This window comes from Colius striatus, chromosome 4 (assembly GCF_028858725.1).
Source record: "Colius striatus isolate bColStr4 chromosome 4, bColStr4.1.hap1, whole genome shotgun sequence".
Taxonomy (NCBI): Eukaryota; Metazoa; Chordata; class Aves; order Coliiformes; family Coliidae; genus Colius; species Colius striatus.
In genome coordinates, this window is record NC_084762.1 from 41,782,368 (window position 1) to 41,797,682 (window position 15,315).

At 36.2% G+C, this 15,315-nt stretch overlaps 1 protein-coding gene across 5 annotated transcripts in view; it reads right to left on the reverse strand.

The window, feature by feature from the left end:
- The window catches only part of CEP192 (centrosomal protein 192), a 66,895-nt gene that overhangs the window by 49,965 nt on the left and 1,615 nt on the right, over positions 1-15,315 (reverse strand). For all 5 annotated transcript variants that reach the window (XM_061995991.1, XM_061995992.1, XM_061995990.1 and 2 more), the window contains exons 3-13: positions 14,510-14,635; positions 12,263-12,417; positions 10,714-10,760; positions 9,093-9,225; positions 6,515-6,669; positions 4,055-4,195; positions 3,455-3,794; positions 2,954-3,097; positions 1,332-1,396; positions 1,069-1,254; positions 604-727 (exon numbers count right to left, since the gene is read on the reverse strand). In XM_061995991.1, coding sequence (XP_061851975.1) covers positions 604-727; positions 1,069-1,254; positions 1,332-1,396; positions 2,954-3,097; positions 3,455-3,794; positions 4,055-4,195; positions 6,515-6,669; positions 9,093-9,225; positions 10,714-10,760; positions 12,263-12,417; positions 14,510-14,635 — 1,616 coding nt within the window. The remainder of the gene's footprint in view (positions 1-603; positions 728-1,068; positions 1,255-1,331; positions 1,397-2,953; positions 3,098-3,454; positions 3,795-4,054; positions 4,196-6,514; positions 6,670-9,092; positions 9,226-10,713; positions 10,761-12,262; positions 12,418-14,509; positions 14,636-15,315) is intronic.

Genomic DNA, 15,315 nt, shown 5'->3' on the forward strand with positions numbered 1-15,315 from the left:
ATGCTTTAATAGCTTATTAAGTTGATAGGTACATGTATCCACACTAGTGTGTGTGGGATGATCTTTACACATAAAATTTTGAAAGAATTTCCTAAATTATTACTGTAAGTTAAGCAGATAGTATGGGAGTGTAACTTTTTTTTTTAAGATAGCAGGAAAACACATAAACTATGTTTTATGCACACACTGTCAGCTCAGCTAAGATCTCTATTGTTTTTCTCCTTTCTCTATATCCTCTTTACCCATATAAAGAAACAGACATTTTCTGGGGTTTTTTTTCAACTTTTTCAACTGGACATCTCCAAACAGACTTTAATTATTACGAGACATTCTGGTAGTTAATCAGTATCTAGAAATGATGAAATATCAAACACAAATTAGGGTAGTAAATTGGTATTAAAATGTTCTAAGTGTTTAGGTTCTACATTTACCTGGGGAAAGGCAGTGGGGAAGTGCTCACAGCAAAAAAGGTATTTGGTGGATGGAAATTAGTATTTCTATCACAGATTACTCTTAACGTAAGCCTTTAATAGCTATATACAAGTAATTCTTTTTTACTGTTATAACCACCATCTAGAGCTGACCCTTCTGTTCTGTAGTTACCTGCAAAGACCTCAGACAACTGTGAAATCTCTTGGCCAGCGTCACCTCTTGATGAATCAGATGGCGTTATCAAAGCAACAGGTTGCCTGTTCTTTGGAGATGTAATATAATAACCAAAAGATGGCTATAGAATAAACAAACAAACAAAAAAAATACAGTATGAGGGAGTTTAATCATTAATAAATGCGTTCAGTGGGCTTGCAAGGCAGTTTCAGAGAGTACCTCCACAGTTAGTGTTTCATTCTCATACCACTGCCTCTCAACACTGCAAACATCTAATTCAAATACATACACTTCAAACATACACATGAACTACACTAACATTTATACCAGTTAGAGAGAATTTCCTTCACAGTTGAACTTAGAAAAAGTAATTCTCAGAAACAGTGACAATGTAAGAAAACAAAAGTATTGCTAGCTGCTGTTTCTGTCCTTTCCTTAACGTCTTAACATAAAGATACGCACCCGTTTCACGTCACTGCCTCCACCAAGACAACCAAGAGCTTCAGATCTCTGACCAAAGAACTCCCCTAAAGACAAACGTAAGTAACTGGCATCTTTATGAAGATCAGATGTTCTCTGCAGAATGCAGCTATTGGCAGATTTCCATGAAGTATCTGCTAATTCATTTACAATGTCTCCTTTTCCTGCCTGCAGACAAAGAGATTTCAGAAGTTGTAACTTGAAAAGTAGAGAACTATTCAGTTTACACTGAGACAATTAGTTACCTGCACAAGTCTGTGTGCTTTCTCAAATTCTTCCTGGTCTTGGGCAATCATAGCTGCTGCTTCAGCTTCAAATCAAAGAGAACATTTATTAGGCATAAGTTATTTAGTAGTGTCATTACTATTTTGCATCGTTAAACTAAATTTTGAGGGACAGATACTGACACCCTGAAGCACCAAGCTCTGTCAAGTGAGCAATCCTGCACTATTCAAGAATATACTGTGTGCTGATAGAGATGTCATAAATGAGACTCGGAAGCATCAAATGCAATATTTCCTTTCTGTTTCTATAAATAAAAATTTTTCAGCTGTCAAGCATCACACTTGAGCATTGCAGACAGACAGGTAAACTAGCAGCCAGAAAAACATTGAATATGTAAGCATGTGTCTTCACATAATGAAGAAGAAAGCCAATCAGCTCAAAGGCAGAATTGCTTTAAAAACCCATTAGGTGGGAAATAGCTAAACAATCTTGGAAAAATTCACTATAGTCAAATATTCTTATCACTCAACAACCTGGGTCTGAGATGCAATAATGTCTGAAATATCATGGCATTTCAAAAACAACGGAGGAGCCCTGCTTTACTGACATAGTAGATTGGGAAGTTTCTACCACATTAGATCATATTTGTTTTTTCCAGCAGAAAATCACTACTGCTGAAAAATATTATTTCAGTTAATCAACCTTGTTCAATCATTCCTTCAAAATTAACAATTTTAGATAAGGACATACACAGCATCATCTTTGAAAGAAATAACAACCTTTAGTGGACTATGGACATCTTGAGAACATATTAGCCCACCCATATGTCAACTTCAGACATTAGAAGATACTAGAAGAAATACTGTTGCCCAAACTGCTTGACTTCACTGAACAGATGATCTGACGACATTTTGATGCTAAGGAATTGTTTATGGCACTATGTCCATATTATCCAAGCCTACATGGCTCTCATGAAGAACAGAGAGAGCTTAAGGAAGATAAACAACTTTTTAAGTGAACAGTGGTTCAAAAAGCCTGGAATGTGTTAGACTATGAGAGTCTCATAGAACCCCTTAATAAGCTTAAACATTTTTAGTATCATTTTTCAGCATCAAGACATTTCCAAGGGGTTCACAAAAAAAATATATAAATCGCCAGGTAAGGAATTCAGCAGCTCTTCTTACATTACAGTAGATTTTGTACTAATTTCTTTTTACAATTATTTCCTGTCTATAATCACCATGCAATACAGAATGACTATCATTTCGTCTTCTTGAAAGACAGTACAACAATAATTGAAGTACAAAAGAAAAGCTGTGGAAATTAAAGCTACAGGAGTTACTTTTGCTGATATGATAGTTACCAGTGACACATTAGAATGCTACTGGAAACAAAAGACTCGTTATGGGAAGAGTAGGAAACACAGAAAGAAGCTATAGCTTCTTTCTTTTTTTATAACTACAACTAATACCATTATAGGCTACTATCAATATCAGTTTTCAAACCATTTGTATTATCGAAAGCCTGGAGGCTGTGCAACACCAACTACCCATTTGTTGAAGTGAGAGAAAAAAATCAGGAAGAATGTTTACTTAACACTGCTACAGGTTACAACAAACTAAAAAGGAAAAAGGTTACATACACCCAGTAATGAACTCCTCATTTATTTTATCATCATGTTCAGATGGATTTAAGTCTTGTTCTTCATCAAATGGTGTATAGTATGCAAGATCAGTCACCCATTTGCCGTCTTCATTTTGATAGACAATGCTGTGTGGTAAATCACCTGAAAGATACAGCAAATGCTATACTGTTGACAAAAATAAAAAGAAATAAGACAAAGCCTCTTAAATTTAGATATGGAATTCATTTGCTAGAAGTTGGCAACAAAAGAAAAAAAACATAACTCAAATTGCTGCAACTGAATGTTTGGACCAGTTTCAAATAAGTGACAGTTAAGTGCAATGGACAACATTCAGTACTTTTGAAAAAAACAAGTCAAAATTTGTTCACGCTACATTGTTTTATACTATCAGCTTGCACAACTAAATAAAAATTCATAGCTTTCATTTTTATTTCTTTTTTTCCATGTCACAGACTCTGGTCACAGCTGTATAGATAGGTTATATCTAAAGCAACTTACCTTTGTCGCTTGTAACTAAACTTATGTTCTCACAGCTGTCTGCAGTTGGAGACAGGTAAGTATCAGGAAGACTGACTTCTTGTTCGGTTTTATCTGTCTGAGGTGCATTTGCACTAAGAACAATTTTAGGAGTGGTGTAGTGCCCTGAAAATCCTCTTGTTGTGTGTAATACTTCTGCATCACAAGCAGCAGCCTGACACTCAGAGGACTGTACATCTTGCTTTGGAAGGACATCCAGGACATCAGCTTTATGGCTGTCCATGCACTGAAGATACAATGAATCTATCTGCAACTCAGCAGCAGCGCAGGAATCCAGCACGTCTCCAGTAGTCTTGGAATTCTTAGAAAACAATAATTATTTGAAAAGTGTCAGAAGCGCAGTTGTTATCTGTTTGTGCTAACAGTTAACAGCTACAAAAAAGAAGTCCAATTCAACCATATTTGAAAAAGGTATCTAAAACCAAAGTAATGTTATTCATTTTTTGGTAAAGAAAGGCTGGGTTGTTAGTTCAACCACTAACAAATTCTCAAAGCAAATGACATCTTCTACTACAGTCTTACTCTATATGATAAACAGAAATTTCAATGACAATTTCATACCAGTTGCTGTACTGCTTTGGACAGCATTTCTCTCTGCACAGGACACCCAGTCATCCCTTGATTTTGTGAATCTTCATCACTAGCATTTCCAGAGTCTATTCCTGTCACAGTCTTGTAAGTGTCGGGCACCTGAAAATTCTCCTTTAAAAAAAAAGAAAAAGATACATCAAAGGAAGAAAAAAAAAAAAAAAGAGACAAACACACAATAACCACTGTACTTATTTTTGCACTGTTAAGAAACTCTCTAGTAAAAGAGATGACACTTTGTTTGCATATGTGCTACTGCCAGAGGCATCCCTAGCTGCCAGCACCACCACTAAGGACAATAGTTCCTGGCTAGGCCAACCCTTGCATCTGCCTCTAAGGGCATGCTAAGCAGGAAGATAGATGATCTCTTCCTACATCTACTACATTCTTTCATTCCCTTTAATAAGGGCACCTTACTGCCCCCCTTCCCCTTCTGGTTGACCCCACTGCTGGACAAGGACTCTAAATTCAACACAGAACCTGTTGTACCTACCCCACTGGCTGCCTACAATGGCAGTGAAGCAGGAAGATCTTACACAAATAGAAAAGACTTGAGGTCAGAGAGCAGAACGATGTCATTCTCACTCTTCAAACAACAACCCATCCCTTTCTTCACATACAGCTGTAGATCAGCCACTGGCAGCCTATGCAGACTACTCTTACAGAGTTAACATGCCACTTCCCACAGCTTGGAAACTCTGATGTTAGTTGGGAAATTCCTGAAATTTTCAGAAATATTTTCAGTCACACGTTCCCAAGCTGGTCAAACATGAAACTGACAGTATTGCATCTGCTGCCGCAAAAGCCAAAAAGATAAAAACGCTCTTAACCCCCAGCAATCTGTCATGGAGCTAACTGCTGCTCCAAGGCAAACCACAAACCAGCCAGGTGCTGTTCTACCTCTCATAGACTGACCAATTATTTACAAGACTTAGTCTCCTGGAAAGATAAGTCTCTGTCCTGCTATGCAGTTAACAAAACTTTGGATAGCAATGTCCAACACAATAAAACGGGGATCAAAAACATTTCACAAACAAACTGTATGATAGAAAAGAGGTGCCAGCATGTCACCTTAGTAGCTAGAGAAAAGAACAAACCAGGATCAGCTACAATTAAAGCTGTAACTCCAATTAAGAATAGCAACAACTTAAACTACCAAAAGTAGTTTTGTCATAGAACCATCAGATTAAAATTAAGCAACTTGTACACAGGCAATAGGCCCACCTCATGGATATTACAAGCAGGATCAAAACATGGCCTTAGTTTCAATTGAATTGGCCCGCTTGCTGGGGCTGGAGGAGACAAAGTAAAGCAAGCATTTTAGGGGTATTAGCTTTTTTATGCAGACTTTTCTTTCATCAACAATTCTTTTCATTCAGAACTTGGTAATCTAAATTTAAACTATGCCATCACAAGACATCACTGGTATCAGTAGAGGATTCTGCTTAGTTACCAACAATACAATTTCCTTCAGCAGATTGAGAGGATCTCAAATACTTGTCTACAAACATTTTACCATCTCCGACACAAAAAACCATCACTAGGAAGCTCAGAGGGGATATAAGGTGCGCAAGAAACATTCATACTTTAAAGCATTCAATGTCCTAGAAGTACAGTAAATTCAGGCCAGCATACTAAAAGTAAAAATTACTTTCATAATAAGGATTAAGAAAGTCCAGCAGAAAAAGTTTGTCTTCAGGAAATACTCCTGATGCTATACTAATTACAGGATTCCTCCAAGGATAAGTTTCTATCATCCAAGAGAAGGCACAGAAATCCAGTCTTAGCAGTTTGAGGTTTCGGGTTGGTTTGCTATTTTCCCTCTTTGCAAGATGAAGTAACAGAATTGACTGCACAACATTCTCTACCAGACATGCTTATCAGTAGAAAGGGGAACACAGTGCATAGGACAAAGAGGAGTTCGAGGAACAAGGTTAGACAGGGGTGGGAAACTTGAATGAAGACTGAAATAAAGAAGACACCATAGTAGGAAACTCTCTGGCTTTGCTGCAAGCCTTCCTGACTAGTGCCTCTTGGGACAGCCAGCTACTTACCTAATTCCACCTTATACCATAAACAGCAAGACCTTCCGTAACAAGCAGATGAATCAGATGCTAGCTCTACACTACAAGGAAGAAGAAAATAAGTACAAAAATAGCTACCTAGCTTCCTTTCTATTTTCTTTCCCCTACAAGGAGAACTTTGCAAACAGAAGCAGCAGCTCACTCAAACGGCTTTGTTTCTAGTTTACAGCTGTATTTGTTATTTTCATTTTAAAACTAATCCTTTACTGTACAGGCCACCTGCTTGACAGCACTCAGTTTTGTCAGGAAAGAAAGAAAACTGAGTTCACCTGGCAGACAACCTTCAATCTTGCTAACATATGTAAGGGCCACTTGGCACACTGAGCTTTGAACTTCACTTGAAACCTACTTGAAGTAAGCCATTTTCAGAAAGCTTCAGTGCTGTACAGCATTCTGACAGTTTCTGGGTGTTGGTGTCTCCTCTTGTCATTTCTGGTTGTACCAGTTGCTCAAAGTAGGCTTCTAGCTGATTATCAAAGAACTCTTCATCATCAATGTCATCATCTATCGAAAGAGAATAAAATATACTATTCATTTTTCATGAACATTTTACATCAGCCAACATACTATCAAAACCACTCCATAATTTTTAATACATTGAATCTTAAAACACAGTCACATAGTCAGAGCAGCATCATCCTGTTTCTCCCTTAAAATAACTGAGTCACAAAAATGTGGAATTGTCTTCGACCATGACTAATGATATACGGCAAAACAAGATGACCATAAGCTAGCATTTTAACTCCTAGGCTATCAAGTGACTCATCTTGTTCATATGACCTATACATCACAACATTTCATCTAGCAAATTGTATACATTTACATTCATAAATGTAAAGCAAAATATATGTAACATTTTTCAAACTTCACAGAATAAGACTGAGGCATAGCTCTACATTTCTATTGCAAAAATTGTTAATTGTTATTACTAAGAACAGTAATATGTGCCTGTGTGCCAACTAAAGTTTTTCTTGTTTTGGGACTGGTGTTTTTTGGGTTGTTTTTAATTTGTGAGAGCTGAGGGGAAAGCAGAGATTCCAGGGGTTTTGTTTGTTTTTAGAAGAGCTAAACACCAGTCAGCTTTTCATGGTATGGTTTAACACACTCTTAAAACTATTGCAAAACATATTCTAAGAAGTCCGACATTCTTTCATTTCCAGGAAATAGTATCCTGCTTATATCTTTCCTTATTAAAAAAAAACCAAGCAAAACCACCACAATATACTCAATCAGGCCTTGTATTTATGAACTCACAACTGTATTTTCTTTTCCACATAATTAATGTTTATTTCCAGGTTGCTGGTGATGGTTTAATTCTCCAACAATTTTGCCTTTGGAGCATATTTAAATTCTCTACCCCAAAAACTCTATAGTACCTTCTCAGTATTTTCTTCTGCCAGAGGTCTACACAATGGCAAGAATTTACAGGGGGGAAAAAAAAAAAAACAACAAATGTACACACACATCATTACTTTTGTATTCCCAGTTTTACCAGTGCCCTGTACAAACAGCCTTATTTACAGAAGTGCACTCTTTCAAGAAAATGAGGTTTAGTTGAATTAGAAGCTATGGATACTCAGCAACTTCAGTATCACAGCAAAGCAACTGAGACCTGTTACATTTCTAAGTCAATAAATGAAAATTGTCACTCATAGGTCTGTTTCCACATGACATCAGAGAAGGCGGCAGGATTGCAATAGGCTATGTTTCTTCAGTTCTTCAAAGAGGATTAATAGCTATCCTCAGAACAAACATCCAGGGAATATTTTTTTTAAATTAGAGAATGATTAGTTACTTGAATGGTAGACAAATACCTACAGTTCAAACTCAAATTAACAACATGGCAGTTGTTTTAAACTCTTGAGTTTTTCATTGTGAAACTGAAATAATAATGTTATATTCCAAATAATGAGAAGGTAGATTAATGTATTTCACCTCATGTACCAGAGACTTCCCTCTTATTTACAGAAAAATCCAGTTGCCAAATTTACACTGAATACAGAATTGCATGATAAAAATCAATACATTGCACACTGACCAGGAAAAATAAAAAGCTCAGCTAGTTCACCAATACTGGAAGCGTGAATAGGCAACTATTTACAGATAATGATTACCAGCTCCTTAGAAAAGCAGTTAAAAGTAACTCCATCCCCTTGGGTGGAAAAACCACCCCACAATATTTTTACTCAAACTATTAACTTCATTCTTATACACTTAATACAGAAGTTACCTAACAGGAAAGACTTCAAAAGACAGTCATGACATCCATAGATGTCAAGATAACAGAAAATCTATTTATCACTCTGCCTTATTCATTTTTGGTGCATCTAAGGACATGCCTGTCGTCCTTCATGTTACATGCAAAGTCAACTGCATTAATAAAGAACATGTTTTTTCTTCAGCAACAGCCACTGCAAGTGCACAGAAATCTCAAAATCCTTGTTTAGCTATACAAAACGTAAGCTCTCAGTTCTATCACTGTGTGTAACTTGTAACTCAGATGTGACTGTACATGTGTGGCACCTAAAGAGAATTGAAACCTCAAGTAAAAGTTAATTCTTTCTGCATGTACATGCTTTTTATCATAAAAGTTTATCTTCATTAGTCTAAATTGAAACTGTATCTAGGGTTACCACTTAATGAAATGAATGCCCACATTTCTACCTGTATTTTTTATTCCAAGTGAGGACTGTTTAATTTTTTTTTAGCTTAAACTTCTAAATGTGATTTTCTGACAAATTTCATATTACTCTTATCATTTTAAACCAGCCAGTTTCACAATGAACAGTTTTAACATTCCTGACACTAGTTTTCAAACAAATGCAATACTGTATTGAATATTTTAGTAAAGCAATACCTTTCTCCTGAAGTATTCAACATGTGTCAGAATTCTGGACTCAACTATCCCGAGTTATAAATACACTTACCAGTGGAATCTTCTTCTGAGCTTTGAAGAGATAAGAGTTTCTCATTTTCCAAAAAACTTGACAGGCTATTGCTAAGATGATCACTTGAGATTTCACCTTCTATTAGCTTTTCAGAAGGTTCAGGTGGACCAACCTGTAAAAAGCATCCATACAGAAAGGTTCCTATGAGTTACTCGCTATTGTTTAAATATGTTTAATCAAACAATTAACAAGGTTAATTACTACTGCCAAACTCCACATCCCCTTTTTTTTTTCCTACTTATCCCAGCAAACATTCTAGTTCCGATGGACTTTGCCTGCTAGCTTCTAGAATGGATACATGCAAGAAATAAAGGGATTATGAAGGGGAAAAAGCATCTGTGTGGCAAACTTTAAAAAGCCTCACAATAAAATACTGAATCATTGCATTAAAGAGTTTGTAATTGAAAAAGTTGCCCTCTGTTCCTTAAGTTGCAATCCTTGCTTAAAAGTTCAAAGACAACTCTCCGTAGTTTCCTATGCTGCTAAAACGGTGCTCCTTTGGCAATCATACACCCAGATCAATCCTTTGTTGAAAATTCCTTCAAATGAGCACACTACACTATTTCTGAAGCAGCGTTTCAGCTGAATGCAGCTAACTGTAAATATTTTCTTTTATTTATCTGCATGATTTTAAAAAACACCATCATGTCTCACAGCTGGATTTAGTCTCACATTCTTTGTGATAAACAGATCATCTTTGATCAACAGCAAAAGAGTCAAAATTCAGAAACTAAAAAAATCAAAAGGGACTTAAGTTATGTTTTTGACAGCTTGTGAGCATTCAATGCAACTCATTGACCACTGTGGCTCCTAGAAAAAGAAAAGAAAACTAGACCAATTTAGTTAATACCAGCTGATGCATTAAGCACCTGAAAAGCAGCCTGAGGCATATTTTCTACAAGGGTCATGAGATTTCCCATTCCTGTCTGCCTTGTATCTGTGGCCATTATTGTCACCTTCTCTAACACAGAAGAAAAAAGCAGCTGAAGCATAGCCCTCAATACCTGCAGCTGTTTGCTAGCTCTGGGATAGAAAAGCACACCAAAAAAAACCCACCCCAACACCTATTAAAAAAACATACGAAGGTAGCAAAAAGATTGTGCTCTTACAAAAAAATGCAGTTTTTAACATTTAGGACAATGAAGAAATCATCTGAACTAATGTTCCTCAAAGTAATTAACATATATAGGGGCAAGTCAAATCAGGTTGGTATCATCTACTTCAATTTCTAGAAGCATTCCAAGAAGTCCCTCAACAGGCTTTTCCTTAAGCTAAACTACAATTGGGATAAAATGGTAAGTCTTTTGATTAATAACTACAACAACAGCAGAGGCTAGGAGTAAACAATTTTCACAATCAACAAAGATTAGGTGGGGTCACGTTCCCATGACACTAATTATGTTAAATGATCTGCAAAAAGGAGGAAAAGTGAAGCATGACACATTGAGCATGCTTAGCACAGTTACAAACTTAAGGGATATATGTCCTAAGACAGTAAGCATAGTTCAATTCCCTCTCCCCTACCCTCACAAAATTAAAGTGTATTACAAGATTAGTATTAGAAAATATTTAATTTCACAGTATTTAGAAAAGCTTTCACCTTGTTATTCTTCCTATCGGGAAGAAAACACTTTCCAGTTGACAAATCTGAAACAAACATAGTGTAATCAGTATTTTATTATGTTCTTATTTTGTATTGCTAAGTAAGATAAGACAGCAGATCAAATCTCTTGAAGGTCAACATACACCATAAAAATGACTCTGAAACCTAGACATTATCACAAATACCAAAGTTTAAATCATTATTACAAGAACACATACCATATCTGGAAATAATTCAAAAGACAGGGCTTCATCAGGGCTGGAACTCTAAAAATCATGAAAGACAATTCCTGCCTTAAGGATTTGTATAATGTAGTGCAAAGGAGTCCCAGGTTGCACTTACAGAAGTGGGAACATGCTCTGTTCACTGCTGCATTTCACTTACTGGGCAAATCTTTTTTTGGCTCACTTGTAAGCAGCTTCCACTTGTCTTTGTGTTATATCCACCCATAATCCATTTACAAGTAGCACAAGACAGAAAACATTTTCGTTATGTACATATATATTTTAGAAAATAAAGATTCCTAATTATTAAGTAACAGATGGGAATAAAAGGCAAGTTCCAGAAAAGAATCCTAAACCCTGAATAAACAAGTTAAAACAGCAATAAAACAACAAGTTAACTAAATAGAATCACGCACTATCAAGTTCAAACACTAGGCAGTCCAAGTTTTTCAAAGCATTGCGATTTTTGTTGCCGTAGTTACTGCCCTTCCTCAAGGCTACAAGAAGTGGCTGAAATCAACATTTCACTGTTGGAAGTCTGTTTTACACAGTCTCATTTATATGATAAACCACAGTACTTTGTAACTTAACATGTTCTCTTTTAAATTAATACCTCATGAAAACCTATGCAAATATTCAGATAAAGCTTAGAAGAGGCTAATGACTAGAAGTATATATATACTAAGAATATTTACTGAATTTTAAGGAATGAGTAGAATTTAATCACAGCACTGGCCTGTAAAAAACTAAGTTTAATATTAAATAGCCATGCTTTTAAAATAAATCACAGAATGTTATTTTGCTTCCACTACTCTATTCAGACTTCCAAGGAAGCACAGGTTTCACAGCAAGTATTGCTATTACTGGTTCATGCATGATCTCACTAGAAATGTATGTTTCTAGCTTCTACAGCTGCCTGTAAGATCACCTATTACACATTGGAATAGGGAAAAATAAAAAAAATACGTTTAAGTATCTCAGAGACTTACACCTACTGAAGGAGAAGAGGCAGAAAATAAGTTACATAAACCTTTTCCACAGGTAATGCTCCTGAAATTAATTCAGATGCCTACTATCATTCTAGTTATGGTATTTTATAGCAAATACTATCTCTACCAGATTCCTGTCTATCTTTGTAATTTGAAACCTAAGAACCAAACCACAAGCTTTCTCTGATTTTAGTTTGTTCAAATCAAAAAGATTCTTTCTCAAAACCCATTTACACTACATCATGAAAGAGTCGAAGGACCAAAAGAAGACATTTACAGCACAAAAAGCTAATTAGACTGAGAATAAGTGAACAGTTTCTCAAATTTTAATACCTTCCAATCCTTCAAGTGGCAATACCTCAAGCAAGGTATCTTGACTGCAATTTGAATGCTCCATGAGATTCTGATCTTGCTCTTCATATACTGAGTGGGATTCTTTCAAACTAGCAGAAGTTGCCTGAGGTTCTTTGACTTGTGTAGCAACCTCCCTAGGAAGAGAATTATTTCAATTAAAAAAATCACCAACAAAAAAACCCACGCAGTGAGACGTATAGATCAATATTAATATATAACAACTTTATAGATAAGGATATGATAAACTGTCCAATTTTAATGCCTCCATGTCTAGGAAGTTGGCTGTTCCTACTAATATAGAGTCTACAGACCTATTTCCTGTCATTTTACAATATAAAAGAATAAATATCAATACTACAAAGGCTGCTGTTTCACAATCTTAAGTGTGAAACAACGAAATTTAATGTAACATATGTATCTCTTTTTCCTGCTCGCTTGCTTCTCTTCCATTTCTGCAATAAGAGACACAAGAGGAAACACGTCTATTCCAGGCAAGTCCTAATCACAGAATCTCAATGGCTGGAAAAGACCTTGAAAGATCATCTAGTCCAACCCCCTGTCAGAGCACGACTACCTAGATTCAGTCACACAGGAACTCATCCAGGTGGGTTTTGAATATACCCAGAGAAGGAGACTCCACAATCCATCTGGGCAGCCTGTTCCAGGGCTCCATCACCCTCATAGTGAAGAATTTCTTCCTTGTATTTCTTTGAAACTTCTCATGTTCCAGCTTCTACCCATTGTCCCTTGTCCTATCATCGGACATCACCAAGAAGAGCCTGGCTTCATCCTCCTGGCACCCACCCTTTATGTGTTTGTAAGCATTAATGAGGTCACCCCTCAGTCTCCTCCAAGCTAAAGAGACCCAGCTCCTTTAGCCTTTCATCATAAGGGAAACGCTCCACTCTCTTCATCTTTGTGGCCCTGCGCTGAACCCTCTCCAGCAGCTTCCTGTCCTTCTTGAACTGAGGAGCCCAGAAGTGGACACAATATTCCAGATACTAACATGTATTTGGGAGCAAGTCACACCCTAACCAACATTTTCCTACGACCAAAATATCGGCAAGTCTTTTTTAACATTAAATTAGAAACTAAATCATAAACAACATGACTTACTGAAATTCTATATTTTTCAGTTAAGTAACAGCTTTTCTAATTCCGCAGGAAAGATACTTTTCCCTTCTGGTTTCATACGATTTCCACACAGGCAGCTAAGTTAATCTTGTAAGATGTTAAAATTTCCACAAAGTGAACTGAACCATACTTTTGCTTTAATATTTTGGATACATTTGAAAGTCTAATATGCAATTATTACATGGGTTTTTTTGTTTGGGTTCTTTTTTTACTTAAGGACAATCGAGACACTGATCCCTCTCTTACATCTTGTATTATTTGTTGTTGTAGGGACATACCAGCTGTAGTGCAATTTTACCACTGAGAAAGACACAACAAGAGGTTTTGGGGTTTTTTTGTCCTATCAGAACAACAGGAATATATCTGACCTTGGTTAGAATAACCTCTGCAACACATTCTAACACTTCCACCACTTTGTAACACTGTCTGAATTATTTCACTAACACTAGTTATTCCCTAAGGAATAGCAATCACTGAGCCTACATGGAAATTAAATTTAATAGAAATTAATGTTACATTCTGTATGCAAACTGCATCATACTTACCTGAAACAGGTTTAAATGAATGCAAACTATTATTAATACATACAACATGAATCAGAAACATAGCTTAATTCTTGATTATGTAAACCAGGTAACTACAAGCCAGATTCAAGTAATTCCGTTACATAGCCAAGCTTCGGAAATTTTTAATTAGTGTGACAATGAAACAAAACATAACTGTTTAAAAAAATTGTTTCTGAAGATTTATTCCTGTCATGTACATGCAGTCCAGTTATTTAATTAAACATCAGAATGCTGTACACGTACGGCTATGCAGGCTAAATGGTAGCATTGCACAGGATAGTTCCACTTAGTCTGCCACTATCTCTCTTCAGAGAGCACAGAGGACTGTTACAATAGGAAAAGCTGCCCAAGCTGCCAAACACTGCAAGTGAATAGGCTAATGCTCAGCTGAGCTCTCCAGTTACCACTATCAAAAAGCCAGTACTGCCGAGGCAGCCAATTCAACTCCAAAGCATTCCATAATAAGCTTATAATACATACAAATCTGCATTTTAGGACAGAATGAGATTTTAACTACCACACTTACACGCCATCATGGAAGCTGAGGGCAAATTTCCCCATGTGCTCAGGATCTGATTGAATACTGTGTGAAGATCCTGAAGATGAAGGTGAACGTTTCCCTTCCAAATAGGATGCACAGATATCAGAAACCCTAGAAAGGTGAGAAGAAAAAAAAACAAAAAAAAAAATCACAAAGTAATTCTAACACACACCTCTTCTGTTTTCCAAAGAACTAGGAAAAAAAAAAATAATGGCAACTCATCTCCTCTAAGTTCAATTATTTGTATATTTTAGAATTTTCTAGCCAAGTCGTATTTACAGTTACATATATGAACCCTGAATGATTCTCTCTAGTCTCTGTTCTTACTGGCTAGTGCTATCTGATTTGGAAAATACAATTCTGGAAAGACAAGATATAAAAGCCTGATTTTCCTTCTTCATGAGTCACAGGACAGCAATTATGGGAGTGAAGGCTTCTGTTACTCTTTGCTCTACCTGTTGACAAATAAGTAATTATAAATTGTGTTAAATTTTCATTTGTATCCATAATACTAGTTCTTACACTACCCTTTCAAAAATGAGATAGATGTGGATAAGTTAAACAAACAGTTGGAGCTAAGAGAAAACACATGTAAGGAAAAAGTTTCTCTGTATGACTTCAAACTTAAGTATGCTAAGATGAAGAAAAAAAAAAAGCCAAACTTGATTACTACCTTATCAGCCAAAAAACTAAACTACACTTTCAAAAGGTAATTTTATTAAAAGTTAAGTCCTTTATGACATATGAATTTAATGCAGCTTTTACACTGCTAATACAGTCAATTCTATGTT